General features: G+C 37.0%; 1 protein-coding gene across 1 annotated transcript in view; it reads right to left on the bottom strand.

The window, feature by feature from the left end:
- abr (ABR activator of RhoGEF and GTPase) overlaps nt 1-14,939 on the bottom strand; it is a 225,662-nt gene extending 210,723 nt beyond the window's left edge. Inside the window, exon 1 of the mRNA XM_052113109.1 lies at nt 14,068-14,939. Within this exon, the coding sequence (XP_051969069.1) occupies nt 14,068-14,794 (727 nt within the window). The 5' untranslated portion in view covers nt 14,795-14,939. The remainder of the gene's footprint in view (nt 1-14,067) is intronic.
- Nucleotides 14,940-15,322: the final 383 nt, after the last annotated feature.

Here is a 15,322-nt window from a genome sequence, read left to right as displayed (position 1 = left end):
AAAAAATCAACAATTAGAATTTTTACCTCAGTACATTTCTTCTGTGAGTTTTCTGTGTGCACTCAATTGTTTTGATTTCTCCATGAATGTAACGTTAGACGGGCGCTACTGCTTACATTTGCTAGCAGTTCAATACCAAGTTAACGAAGAAAAAAGTACAGTATTTACAGATGAAACTGACCTGCACTTGAAGCCCTGAACAGGTCAGTAATTTTGCAACATTTTGCTGCTTCTTCTTGGAGTGCTTTCTTTTTTTTTGTTCTTTCCCTCTCTGCTCCACCTGGCCGTTTTCTCTCCATCATCGGGTGCTGCTCACATTTTCTGTTTAACCGTTTGTCTGAGGCGTAAAGTCGAATCGTAGCCTTGCCAGTCAAGACTAACCGATTCATGATGTTTTTTTTTTTTTTTTTTAAATGGTAAAAAAAAAAAAAATAAAAAAATTAAAAACGCTGGCTGGCAGCAGGCCAACTTAGTCGCCAGGCCATGGGGAATTGTCCCGGTGCTCCCGATGGCCAGTCTGGGCCTGCATGCGCCCCACTGAGAGCGAGAATCCCTAATCGCAACAACAAGGAGGTCACCCCATGCAACACTACCCTCCCTAGCAACCGGGCCAATTTGGTTGCTTAGGAGACCTGGCTGGAGTAACTCAGCATGCCTTGGATTCGAACTTGTGACTCCAGGGGTGGTAGTAAGCGTCAATACTCGCTGAGCTACCCAGGCCCCCCAAATTTAGTTTTTTGTAATTATTTTAATAATTATAGTTTAAAATTATTATTTTCCAGAACAAGTTGAATTTAATTTAATCATTAAAATGTTGTCTATTCCATTAATTATTAAAAGAAAAACTGTGAAAATAGAACTTTTCAACACGTCATTGCATTTGTTTTATTGCCAAACTTTTATTCAACAGTCTTATTTGTAATAATTATTGTTATTATTATTATTACAGTGAATATTACATTTTCCTATACAGTTGTGTTTATATTCTTATTCAATTTTTTGTTTAATTTATTCAATTTCAAACATCTAACTTTTATTTTGAATCATGCTTTTATTATGTCGTACGTTTATTGCCGAAAGTTTCACTTTTCCGAATAAACAGTTCAGGACATGGTCCAGTGTGATCACTAAAGACTTTTAAGTCAAGTCTGAAATCTCATCTGTTTACGTGGTCCTTTGAGTCTTTGGAATATTTGTATTTTGTGTTTTAGAGAACTGGTGTTTGTGTATGTGGTACTTTTCAAATGTTGTTATCAATTTGATTACTGCGAAGCACTTCGGTCAATTCTATTGTTTTAAATGCAATATAAAGTTGAGTTGAGATTAAAGTGACAACAATAAAAAAATATATATTGTAGGTTTATTTCTGTGTAATTGTATAATGCTTCCTGGAAATAAAAAATACTGGAAACATAGTAACAGGAAATGTCCATAAAATATGTCAACACTGACTTTTAAGCGTATAGTTTATTGGCAGTTTGGTAGCTTAACATATGTCTGACCTGATGAAATAAACACGTGACATCAGGAAAGTTTCTGCATCACATAAGCTGAAATGCACACTATAGGCATGCCTGAAGTAGTTTGGACATAAAACAACTAAAAGTGATCAAAGCGGTCATTTACTTGCATTAGTATCAGTGTGACAAAACTTACCCTCAGTACAAAAAGTGTGCTCTGCAAAACAGGTGCTTTGACGTTAAGTTTGCAAACAAACAGGTCAGACCAGTGAGTCGACACCAGCTGCATCCCTGGGGTAAAACTGCACTGATTTTATCAATCTTTATATGAGAAGGCACACGCACACAGAATGTGAACCTCACTGCACATTTGCTATAAAGGTCGGAGAGATAAAACTGCTTAAGATCTGTTTACAGATGTACAAAACAAAGAATGTCTTTTAAGAGGGTCGGTGAAAAATGTCCTCAGAGAATAGAGCAGACAGTGGCTAATATAATGCAGACATAATGTACATAATATATTTTAATGATTTCAGATGAGATGTACAAAAAGAAGCGAACACTTATTTTATTAAATATCTATTTATTCCAAATTTACAGTAAAAACAAAACTCGGAAATAGTTTATTATGTGTTGACAAGACTGTCTGGAAGTTGGCTGGAATTGATATTCACTCAATTGTCACAACAGTGTAGTTTGTAAAGCGTAGTAAAGTTACTATCAAAACTGTGGGCACATGGTATTAGCGCACTACGACTGCTCTGTGATACTCTTTAGTAAAGACAATACAAGGTGCGTGTGCCAAAAACCTGCAGAGATGAGGACTCTCCACGGGTCTAGAAAAACTGGTCTGTACGCAACACAGTCTGGCGTACTGTGCTTATGACGAAATCTGCATCATGCATACTATACATTTCGGCCTTAAGGCAGCATCCTAACTGACACTGGACCTCATAAGTTTTATTCTCCATGATGAGGGTCCACACAGCCGAATACTACTCGCTTAATCTCAGTAACCGTCCTGTTATTTGACTCTTTCACTCATTGATTAAAGTTATCATGGCTGACTGTGAATAATAATGTCTACAATGGCATCTGAAACGGCAAACTATTGATTTTGATGTCAGTAGCTGTCCAAGATGACACAAAGACAAAAGTTTTTTGTAAATCGCTTTGGATAAAAGCGTCTGTCAAACGAATAAATGTCAATGTAAAGTAAATGTAAAGTGTTACCGAAAATTCTGTCATCATTTCTCGCCTTCACGTTGTTCCAAACCTAATCTAAATTTGTATCTTCCATGGAACTGAAGAGAAACAATGTTATTTTCTGTCACCATTCACTATTATTGAATAAAAAAAAAAAAAAGATGCAGTGACGGTGAATACTGACTGTGTCTTACAAAGTCAATAAAAAGTCTTAAAAAGGCTGCAAATACCAGATTTCCGTTACAAGTCCCAACTGTGTTTGTATTTGTAAGAGGTTCTTTCCTAATCAGTTGATCATTAACATCGCTAAATCGTGGTTGTGGATGTTTGTGATGTGTGTCAGTGTAATGTTCCCGAACACATCGCAAAGGTTTTGCCCTTTAGTCAGTTTTCAGAATGGAGCTGAATATAATCAGTATCATGTGTGAAAATTGCATAATAAAATTAACATATTACACATTTTTAATAAAAAAAATTATTAACTCTTCCCCTTAACTCAAATCCCAACCTAAAACCTAACCATTAGTGGAGCAAAAAATTAAACTTAGAGAGAAAATGCAACATAATCATTAATTATGTAAACGTGACTAAAACGAGACCAAAATCCTTGTCTCTCAGGCTGTTCGCACAACATGATATCAGTAGCACCACAGGAAAAGTTAATCACATTTTAATTAATGTAAAGATGCCTGATGGGAGATGCCATTTGTGTGTAACTCGGCAGAAAGAGGTCGATGTCAGGGTATCAAACATTTGGTCGAGTTCCTGTGTAATCATGTTGAAAGGGCACGGGAGACTTACGATTTCAAAAGAGTTTGATATTAGCATGTTGCTAAGCTAATGAAACAATGTGCTTGATAACAATAAGCTTGAAAATACATAGTACATTATACACAAATATTGGGTAAAATAGATCCTTTTTAATTAGAACTATTTCTGAACAATCAATATTTTTATATTTAATTAAATACTTATAATCTACATTTTCATCCACACACTCGTGCTTTTCACAGTATTTTCTGAGATTGCATTCTTAGCTATGCTGCCTCAGCATTTTACAAATACAAGGTATCTTCAATGGCAGTATAATGTTCCTGCCTACTAGTTAGAACACACACTTTTGTTGTTTTAAATTGCTGTCTAGGTAGGCAGCTCACTAGGTATTAGAACAGAGCTAGAAAGAAGTGGTGCACTGCTCAAGAAATTTGAGGCTGATACCGATACAGATCTTTTTTAAATGCCCTTTACCACAGTTTTGCGAGTTAAATGCTGCAGTTATAAAATGGGCCACTTAATATTCATACACATGTAATTCTTCATGATTTTTAAAAACAAAATGGCAAGTTCATGTGAATTACATGATATCTGAAGGTTTAAATTTGTGAATGCTTAGAATTGCCAACAACTCATCCTCCAAAGGCCACACTGTCATGCATCAAGAGCTGAGCAAGTGCTCATTCATTAGAAGAGCAGTGCATGAGTGATTGCCTGCATGCTGCAAAAAAGATCGGCCCTGATTTTAGGCACGATCGGCCGATCACAGATTTAAGACGATTGAACGGTACACCCCTACCAAAAGGTTCTGAAAGCTTAGTATTGTGCAGGCTAGACTGTTTTATACTAACTACACTATAGTAAGAAAGTACTGAAACCACAGCACACACAAAGAAAACCTCTACAAAACATGCTAGTGAATAGGACAAGACACCGTTCCAATGACTTCAACCAATACAACATAAAGATGTGTCAAGTGCACTGAATTCCTGCACTAAATAAAAAAAACAGCCTCCAATTTCAGCAGAACGAGTTTCCCGAATGCTTATCAGTATCAAAAAAGCATTGAATTACATCAATAGGTGCTGTGTTGGCCTTGAGCAAGGTGTTACAATAAGGTTTCTGTGGTTGAGGAGGACAAGTCTCTGAGGACAACAGAGCAGGTCTATTAATACCGCAGTATATTGAGGTGTGCTGAATGATGGTGTGAATCTACAGATGGCACAGCAGGAAATGTAAATATGCCTTCAGCTTTGCTGGTAGGGTATCATGCTTTGGTGTGTATGCAGGTTTTTGCTGCAAAGCAGCAAAGTGATGCTTATGTTTGTGCAGATATAGTGCAGATTGTCCTAACCAGTTCACATACACTATACCCAAATGGTTCACGCAAACACACACCTACAAAATTTTACATTCTGTCCACTACTCCCATAGAGCCAGGAAAGGGTTCAAATTTGCCATCTCCATGTTAACACACTTATTACAGGTCAATCGCCAAGGCAACACTGAAAGTTATCCCATAAGTCGGAAGTCCATTATCTGTTATTTAAAAGCTCAGATGACAATAATGTTCTTAAACATCTCATTTATGTGTCATCAGTTTAAATGGACAAAGGGAATTTAAATAATTTTCAAAATATAAGTATGGGTTCAAAGAAATCTCTGAACAACATGTCCTTGTGGTATAGCGTATAATATTCAATGGGACTCATGCGTCATATTTCAAGTTTTTTGGAGTACAATAGGTTTTAATGAGAAACAAGTTGAAAATGAAGTCACTTTCTTTGAAAAATGTAACGTATATTGAACATTCATTAGTGCATGAGAAAAGCTTGCTCACAGCGGCATGCGTTCAAATGGGAGCATGAATAAGTGGAGGAAAAGGGAAGAAGGGAAGAAGGGAAATGGGATTGAGATAAATCTTTTTTGGTAATCATACCACAAATGCTGTTGATTGAGCTGAACTTGTATTAAACCTAGTATATTCCTTTAAGTTAGAAAAAAGTGCTTTAGATACAGTCAGCAAGGAGGCCTCAACCACTTATGGGGTAAAGCAAAGCCCTATGAGGAAAACGGGGAGAAATGTCCAATGATTTTGGATATTTTACAACAAAATTTTACAACAAAAATTGCTCACCAACCAACAAAAAAAAGAAGTGTGCTGTGGCTGCAAGCATGTAGAGATGTAATATACCAACCTCACACAACTTGAGCAAAGCCACAGTGCATTGATGCAGTAATTTGTGCAAAAAGAGCCCCGACCAAGTATTGAGTGCATCAATTAACATACTTTTCAGAAGGTCTGTATTATAAATTATTTATTCTAATATTTTGAGATACTGAATTTTTGATTTCCATGATCTGTAAGCCGTAATCATCAAGATTAAAATAAAAAAAAGGCTTGAAATATTTCACTTGATGTTTAATGAGTCTAGAATATATTAAAGTTCCACTTTTTGAATTAAATTACAGATAAATAACTTTTCCACGATATTAAATTTTTTGAGATGCACCTGTATACCATCTGCAATTATGCATATTAAACATATGTAATGGTGGCGTAGTGGTCTAAAGCACATAACTGTTAATCAGAAGGTCTCTGGTTCGATCCCCACAGCCACCACCATTGTGTTCTTGAGCAAGGCAAGGCAAGGCACTCCAGGTTGCTCCGGGGGAGATTGTCCCTGTAATAAGTGCATCTTAATCTAACATATTAACAATTTAACAATAAATTAACAATAAGAGTTTATTAATTATTTAGCAATTTTTTGTTTATGTTATTTGCAATATTAAATTGTGTGATATATTGGCATTGTATTGCCCTATCGGCCACCCTCCTCTCTGGACATTAGCATTAAAAGATGTAAAAGATGTTAACAGACTCCATAAAGTTAATTTTCACTGTATTGATCATTTATTTCACATTCTGTCACTCTTTACACCAACCTGTCTTATGTATATTTGTTAGATTAGATTTATGTTTAGAATAGTAATAAAGTTTGTCTGTATTCAAAGATGATTGACTGTGGTATATTTTGATAAATAATCTCATCCCTGTTTCTAAAAGATTTCACTTCAAAGCTGTACCTAAATACATGTGATATTATTTTCAATAAGCCATGAGAATAATATCACTCCAATAAGTTAATTAATCATAATTCATTTATTAAAGCTAATTCCTTACAGTAGAAATTGTGAACGGACACAACAAGACACTGTATTATGATTTTAATGGTGAAGAATTTATTCAGACAAATAATGTAGTTATTTGTCATTCATCTAATTTATAATGGTTGTCAAACGCAACCAATTCCATTATACATTTCATTACCCAATAATGTACAATAAGGACAGTTTAATTTAGTTCATAGCTCACATATTTCGAGACCATAAATTCCCTTCTAAATTTCGCATACCAAACACCCTTACATACATTGGTGTTAGAAGATGGGCACGTTAACGATTCCTGTCTAAATTCATCAACCCCTAAATATCCTTACATATAATGGTGTGAGAATGAGGGCACTTTAACGTTCCCTTCTAAATATCACATACCAAATATCCTCCAGTGTGCATGTAAACAGCCTCACTGATTCCAAATGCTGTCATAAGTCTCTCTTACACACAAATAAGTGCATGCACAGGCTTGGCAGACAGTGTGGAGTATTCTCTCTCCGACCAGCTCCATAGGAACATGCCACGACATGCAAAAGGTTTTTACAAAAGGAAGTGATGAAAGGGAATATGTGAAAAATATGTTACACAAACCATATATCAAACACTGATTTCATACTGCACAATGGCATCAGTTTAAGCACACAAAGTATTTGCACACTTTATGTAGCAAATCATTGTTCATGTTGTGAAGTAAACTAAAGGACATTGGAAATTCAGAAAAAAAAAAGCGATGAGCCTTTCAATACGCCCCATACATAACTGCAAACAATAATTCATTTAATAATAAATCAAGTTTTATAAGGCTTATAAGGAACACGTGTATTATTTAAGCACACATGTGTTCTTAAAAAGCCCACTATACATTTATAAATGTAAATGCTTCACATTTTACTAAATAAACACCTCGATATTGATAATTTTTGTAGATTTAGACCTCAAACATCATAACCAGTAAATTTAATCTTTAATTTCTGAATCTGGCAGTCCTTATAATGTTGTTCTCTATCTTTTCATTTGAAATCTGCAATGAAAACATTCAGTATGCAGCACTGACAAGGAGTTCAGTTTAATATGAGATTCAGTGGGTTATTTGCTCAGTGGGCTTATAAGGAGCAATAGGGATCAGTGGAAAATAAGAAGAGTAAAGGTAAACATCATATTTTTCATGAATAAAAAAAACACTATTTCACAACAGAGCATTTTTGTTATTGTTGCTTAAACAAATAAAATAATTATTCTGTTTTTAAGCTTTGAGGAAACAGGATTTTTCAAAGACATTGTTCCTTATAAACCCACATAAAAATAAAAATATTTCTGGATTATAATTACAGACAGAGCACCAAGTCTGTTATGAACATAAGAAGCTTCTTATATATTTTCATTTAAAATGTTTATCAGCAGTTTGTATTCATTTTTTTTTTTTCTTTTACTGTGTCTATCTTTGTGAGCATCACTCAGTGTACTGGACTCCAGATACAGTAGATATAAAAAGTCTACACACCCCTGTTAAAATGCCAGGTTCTTGTGATGTAAAAGAATAAGACAAAGATAAATAATGTCAGAACTTTTTCCACCTTTAATGTGGCCTATAACGTGAACAATTCAATTGAAAAACAAACTGAAATCTTTAAGGGGGAAAAATAAAAAATAATAAAACTCCCTGGTACAACCTGGTTGCATAAGTGTGCACACCCTTAAACTAATACTATGTTGAAGCACCTTTTGATTTTATTACAGCACTCAAGTCTTTTTGTGTAGGAGTCTATTAGCATGGCACATCTTGACGTGGCAATATTTGCCCACTCTTCTTTGCAAAAGCGCTCCAAATCTGTCAGATTGCGAGGACATCTCCTGTGCACAGCCCTCTTCAGATCACCCCACAGATGGTCAATTGGATTTAGGTCTGGGCTCTGGCTGGGTCATTCCAAAACGTTAATCTTATTCTGGTGAAGCCATGCTTTTGTGGATTTGGATGTGTGCTTTGAGTCATTGTCGTGCTGAAAGGTGAACTTCCTCTTCATCTTCAGCTTTCTAACGGACGCCTGAAGGTTTTGTGCCAAAATTGCCTGGTATTTGGAACTGTTCATAATTCCCTCTACCCTGACTAAGGCCCCGGTACCAGCTGAAGAAAAACAGCCCCAAAGCATGATGCTGCCACCACCATGCTTCACTGTGTGTATGGTGTTTGTTTTTGCAAACTTCAGCCGGGCTTGGATGTTTTTCTTTGTAAGAAATGGCTAGCCCATTCATATGAAAATGCCCCTATTTCGGCATTGCAAAGCCTCTCTATCAATCTAATCAGAGAAGTTAAGTCACGCCCTGTTATTTTGCATGTAAACTTGGTATGGACAAAAGTGTCCAGAATGTTTAAATCAGACATTTATTTAAATGTTGCCTCAAGCATATGGCAGAGCCCGAGATTGTGTATCAGTAAGTACCCTTTCTGCTGGTCGGAGTGGATTGGCAGGGGGGGTTACTACACTCTGTGACCTATATGAGAGTGGAGTGATGAGATCATTTGAAAATCTGGTTCAACATTTTGGAATCACAGATCTCAGTTTTATAGGTATATACAACTGCGCCACCTGCTTTGTATTGTTTTTGGGAGTAGCACACATCCCCCTAAAGCAGCAGATACTCTAGGAGAGGTGATTACTGCTTTTGGAAAAGGTCATGCTGCATCAGTGTATTACTCCCTGTTAATTCAGAGTCTGGGGATGGAACTTCAATTTCTCTCAAGAGATTATGGGAGACAGACCAACTTGGTTTTGGAGGAGGGGGTGAGGGCTAGGATTCTTTAAAACTTTAAGTCTGCATCTAGAGATGCGAGGGTGCATCTTATGCAATTCAAAATTATGTATAGATTTTATTGGACCCCCTCTAGGTTGAATAGGTTTGGTCTTAAAGACACACCCACCAGCAGGCGATGCCAATCGGAGGATGATGACATGGCCCATGTTTTTGGTGGTGTGTTGAGCTCCAGAAATTCTGGTTGAAGGTTCACAATTTTGTGTCTGACGTGGTAGGCACTCGGGTTATATTTTGCCACAGACTTTGTGTTCTGGGTGATGTGGGGATAGTCATATCGAGAATTGGGTTCTGACCTGTGTGATAATCTCCAGGCAGGTTATTTTGAGGGATTGGAGGTCAGCTGGGGTGCCGCCATATCCGAAGTGGTGTGTGTGTGTGTGTGTATATGTATGTATGTATGTATGTATGTATATATGTATATATACATAAATACATACACACACACACACACATATATATACATATATATATATACATATTGTGCATTTCCTTGTTATTTTATTATTTAATTAAAAAAACAAACATTTAAAAGAAGTGAAACATCACAGAGGAAAACAATTTATTTGGCCCAGCTGCATCCTTCTGTGCAGTGAAGTGTAGAAACATAGCAGTCATGACGGTATATGTCTCATCACTGTCATTACTGCTATGTTGCTCGGAACTGCACCAAAGACTTTCACTCACTGTTGCACTTGTGTGCCTATAGCCTATGGTTGAGTGACAATAAAGGAATATGATTTTGATTTGAGAAATTGTACCACAATGCAGGCAGCAAGGAAAATATTGACTAAGTTGCTAGATCTAGACTGTGTTGTTAAAAAAACATCTCTAAACTGGTATATACATAGCATGTAAAATGAGTGTCACAGAATGAATATGATCCCATCAACATTGAAGCTAGACAGCGCTTTCAAAATTTGAGATCAGAGTAAGAATGCGTTGTACGATTTTCCTAAGCAGGAAGCAATCACACAAAGAGGCTTTAGAAACAAGATGACAGACAAATAGGTCAGTAAGATTTGCCAAACCAATTGGGGCAATGCAGTTGAGTCTAATTGTAGTCCCAAACTGTGTCAAAGCCTCACTTACAGAGATTAGTTTCAAAGGAAAGTCAACCTCACTTTAATTAGTGCCTGAATTCTTGTAATTTGCGAGGTCAATATTGACCCTATAAAATGGCATTTCCCTTTAAACACCCTGTACACACCCAAATGGTGAATTCAGTGGTTAATATATAACTGACAGGAAGTCAGTGAGCATTTGGTATTGGAATGACTGGAAAAAGATGTGCAAGTTGTCATAACCAGAAGAGGACAAAAGTTGACCCATTCAACCACAGAGAAACTGGGTTCGGTCATTGTGTGAATAGGCCCATAGGAATGCATAGTTTCCATTCAAAATTTTGTTTGTGGTGAACACTCTTGATGTGAATGGGCCTTTGAAATGTCTCACTTACACACCCATACACCCTCTCCAGAAGCCCAGATGTTCTTTGCCTTCTGACTCATTGCAACCCAATCAAGCCTAATCCTTGATTATATCAGATCAGTCCGTCAAACTGTCACAATCAGAACACTGTCAAACACTCTTAGAGAGCCAGTGATGTTCATGCTAACTTCGTGAGAGTCCAGTTAAGAGACAGTTACACTAAACAGGCATGGTGCTTTTATGTATATATCTGCAGTAATGGAACATCTCAACAGTACTAAGGAAACAGAGCTGCCTGAAAGCTTTTGTTCAGTCTACTTGAGAAAATATACATTCAAAGATACTGACAAATACACAAACTAGCAATAAAAAATGCTTCCTATTGCACAGGTTTTTAATACATTTTACTGTTTTAGCTTTGACAATAAATGTAGCAATGTTTAGAATGAGGAAACCTGGCCTTTGATCAGCATAAAAGTTAAGCATAAACTCTAACTTAGGTCAAAAACAGAAGCTGCATGATGTGAGGATCCCTCGTAGATCCTCACAGATTGGAGGCCTCTGTCTCCTAAAATTGTACAATGGTATAGCTAATTCAAAACTATTGCATTTGAATGATGCTGCATCCTCGCCCCTATGTCAGTTTAAAGGGCACTCAGTCAGTTTTGGAATATGTTGTCTTGGACTTAAACTGACAACTAGGAGCCTGGAAGCAGCATAATTTAAACACAACAGTTTTCAGTTAGCGATGTCGATGTAGAAATTAGTTGTGTTTGACTTTAACTGTGCCAGAGACAGGCCACTTTTATCAAAATGAATGGGAGAAATTGGAATGCCCAACGGTCAACGGATGTAGAAAGGAGGTCCCGCCTTACGGGTAAAAGAGCCAATCAACTTTTAGATACAGACATCTCTAATCAATAATCACACATGTGCATTAGACTTACAAGACAGGATTTTTTAGTTTTTAAGCGTTATCTGAGGTAAAGAAGCAAAATGTATGATTCCAGTGCTGTCAGATTTTATTGCCGATTTAAAATATGTTCTTTTATTATCATAATCTTAACCAACTAACGAGATTTCGGTCTTTCCCCATTTAAGTAGACAGGAGTTGCACTGTCATGACTGGAAATAGTCTCCCGAGAGCATTACAAAGATGGCCGACAGTGGACTGACTTGTTAGAAAGACTTTGACTGTGTCTAGCCTTACCGATCGGCAAGATTAGCCAGTTGAAGTTGGGGGAAGGTTTAAAATGAGAGCCGTCAAGCCAGACACTTTGCACTTCCCATCATGTCCTGAACCTACATAAGTCACGGAAGATCATGCAATGCTTGCTTTTTTTTTTATTGCAGACGATGTTCAGATAGACAGAGGTTTGAATTTTACACATAATAACTAGAAACATTATTCATTTGAAAAGGTTGTGTGCTGCTTAATACAGTGCCTGTTGTGTGTACAAGAAGAAAGTCCAATAAAAGCCTATTATTTTAATACAAATAAAGGAATCAGTATTTATTATCATTTTAAATTTTTTAATGAATAAACATGATATTACTAATAGAGGTTAACCGATAGTGGATTTTTCGATTAATATATTTTATTTATTTTTTATCATTTTATCCATTGACAGGTACAGAAATAGAGGCTACAAGAGTCCAAGTTTATTAAAATCCCAGATGCAGCTTATTGTTTACCCAAAATCCCAACAATAACCAAAAAAAAAACACGGGACTTTTAACTATAAACAAGCCCGAAACACACAGAGGACTCTTGTTTTGCAATTACATACACTTGGCTCTGTTACAATCTTACATAATTAAGTATATACCAAATTAAGCCTTTTATAGCATATATATTCACAAGACGAATGGTTATGTTTATGTACATAGACTATAATGTATATACTGTATATATTTCACCAGAAGAGGTTTAATGAGATATAAGGTTTATTCTGTACTGCGTCTCACTGTTTCTTCGGTGTCTCATGCAGGACCGGCACATTTTTAGACACTGTGTCAAGTTAAAAATAACTTCAGGTTTCAAAAATGCGTGTCGACACACCTGCATTCTGTTTAATTCGTTGCGCTGTGTCTAGACAGTTTTTAACATTCTTAACAAGTTCAAGTTCATCAGCAAAGTTTCAGCACTTGATAAACGGCAATGTTTTTTTTTCTTATGCTCTATTGTGCTGAGGGGCCACCGTGGCTTGTATGTTTACAGTTACTGTAACAAATGTTGTATATTTTATACATAAAGCCTTATGCAAATGATGAACAATACACTGCAGCATTAGAATATAAGCTCCAGGTGAAAGTAAATAAGACAGAACTATATTACTACTGTATACAACAAATCCTCAAAGTAAAAATCAAACAAGGTAATAATAATAATAATGTATCATATTATAATGACAATCTGGACAACAATAAATAATTGTTGGGTTATAATATAATACAGTAACAGCTGAATTTAAAAATGTTACTGGGTGAAGTAGTAGGTTTTGCCCACCCTGTTCACACACACACACACACACACACACACACACACAAACAAAAGTGTTTTGTAAAAATATATGTGGGTAAATAAATATATAAATAAAAATGTATCACTGTATTGTGGAAAAACTGGAAAACATGCATTAATTTTCTTTAACTACATTTTTATTTCATTAAATATTTTGAATGATTACAACGGCTGATAGAAAGAATAAAAAAATTATGATTTAAAATAAAAATATTTGTAATTTTTTTAGCAATATTTTTCGAATTGAGCCGAGTTGGTCGGTTGATTGGGGCCTCAGAAATCGTAATCCCGCCCCTGTCTTCATGTACAATAAAACAGATTTTAAAACGACAGATATGAGCGGAGACTTCATCTTATGAGTGCTCACAGTTTTATAAATGTTTCCAAATTACTGTTCATTTATTTGGAGTAAAACTTTATTATTATGGAGTGCACCACATATTGCCCATTACAACATAAACCAAACTTTACTGAGTGAAACGTCCAACGGCAGCTTCCGACTGTAACGTGCATTCACAATTAACCGTGCAATTCAGCTGTCGAAACAAGCATAGGGGCCTACTTTGCACATTTGATAAGTGACATTCAGTGTCAACACTTCACATTGCTTCTTAAGAGACTTTGGCAATTTGTCAATGGTAAGAGACTGTTATGGGAAGCGTTTTAAATGTTTTAGCTTTGTCCTACCTGCGGAGTCGTCGTCATGTTCGGAGCTCAGGTATCCGTCACTGCGTCTGTCAGGTGTGCTGCGTCCAGATCCGTGACACCCGCGGAGCGCCACTAAAGGAGACAGTCTTCCATCATCAGAGTCCAGATCTCGACTTATACGGACCCGGGGATTCTCCCCCCGAGCATTACTGTTTGGGTTGACGATGTTTTTACGCAGGAAGTTCTCGTTCAGCTCCACGTCCTCGTAATCGTGGTCGCTGTCCTGTTCACTGTTCCTTCGCTCGGCAACACACTTGTCCGGTTGAGAGACACCACGAGCGGATTCTTCCTGAACATTGGGCTTTTTCCGAGGGGGGACGGGGATGAGATTACCTGTCTTGCTGCCTCTGAGCATATCCCGGGCAAAAGGTTCATCTCCTCCTCTGCTGTCTGTCCCGTGAGGTTTTGTTCTGGCAGCTGGAGTGCCGTCCACTTGATCGGGCTTTGAGGGGACATGTATCTTCTCCTCCGCTTTGTTCCACCACCTCTCGATGTCGTAACCTTTCTTCTTCTGCGCGATGGTGGTCTGCAGGTAAATCACCTTGAACTTCTCCTCCGACAAAGCCTGTTGTAACACCTTCAAATTCGCTCTGCATTTCTCCAGCTCTGCCTCGATGTCCTCTACCGAGCAGAGATTCATCACGGGCACTTCGCCGTCGGGAAACTCATTCCTCCAGTGCTTCTCAAATTCCTCCTGTTCCCACATTGCGCGAGGCACGCCAATATACTCCGAGACAGCGAGGGAAAGTCCTAAAAATGTCTGTATTACTCTGAAACAACTGGGGCTGACCGCCTTAAATGGCTCCTTTTAAAAAGCGAGTGATCATATTCTCCTCCACGCGCCACGAACATCTACTCGCACAAGAGATCAGTTTACAACTTAAAAAAACTTTCGGCTTCCGCTACAAAATAAAGTGGTGACGTCAGTAGGACACAGAGCCAATGAGATGCGCTGGATTCTGCGGGACATCTGCCAAGAATCACACATTCAGATTATCATTTAAACCCCACCTGTTGAGTAAGCATGCATTAGTTTACCAATTCACTGTTAATTTCAATGAATAACTGTACATGTTGAATTGCCAAATCAATGCAATAGTGCAAAATAAGTTCATAGGAAGGTAAATAACAAAAGTCAAATAAAGTAAACATGAAATATTAACAAATACGCAGAAATATTACTACAATATCAGTGCAGAGTACAAGTTACTTAGATAGTAACAACAGATTTAAG

Source organism: Xyrauchen texanus, chromosome 3, assembly GCF_025860055.1.
Source record: "Xyrauchen texanus isolate HMW12.3.18 chromosome 3, RBS_HiC_50CHRs, whole genome shotgun sequence".
In the NCBI taxonomy this organism is placed as follows: domain Eukaryota; kingdom Metazoa; phylum Chordata; class Actinopteri; order Cypriniformes; family Catostomidae; genus Xyrauchen; species Xyrauchen texanus.
Note: the sequence above shows the minus strand (reverse complement) of the source record. Positions and strands in the feature narration are given on the sequence as shown.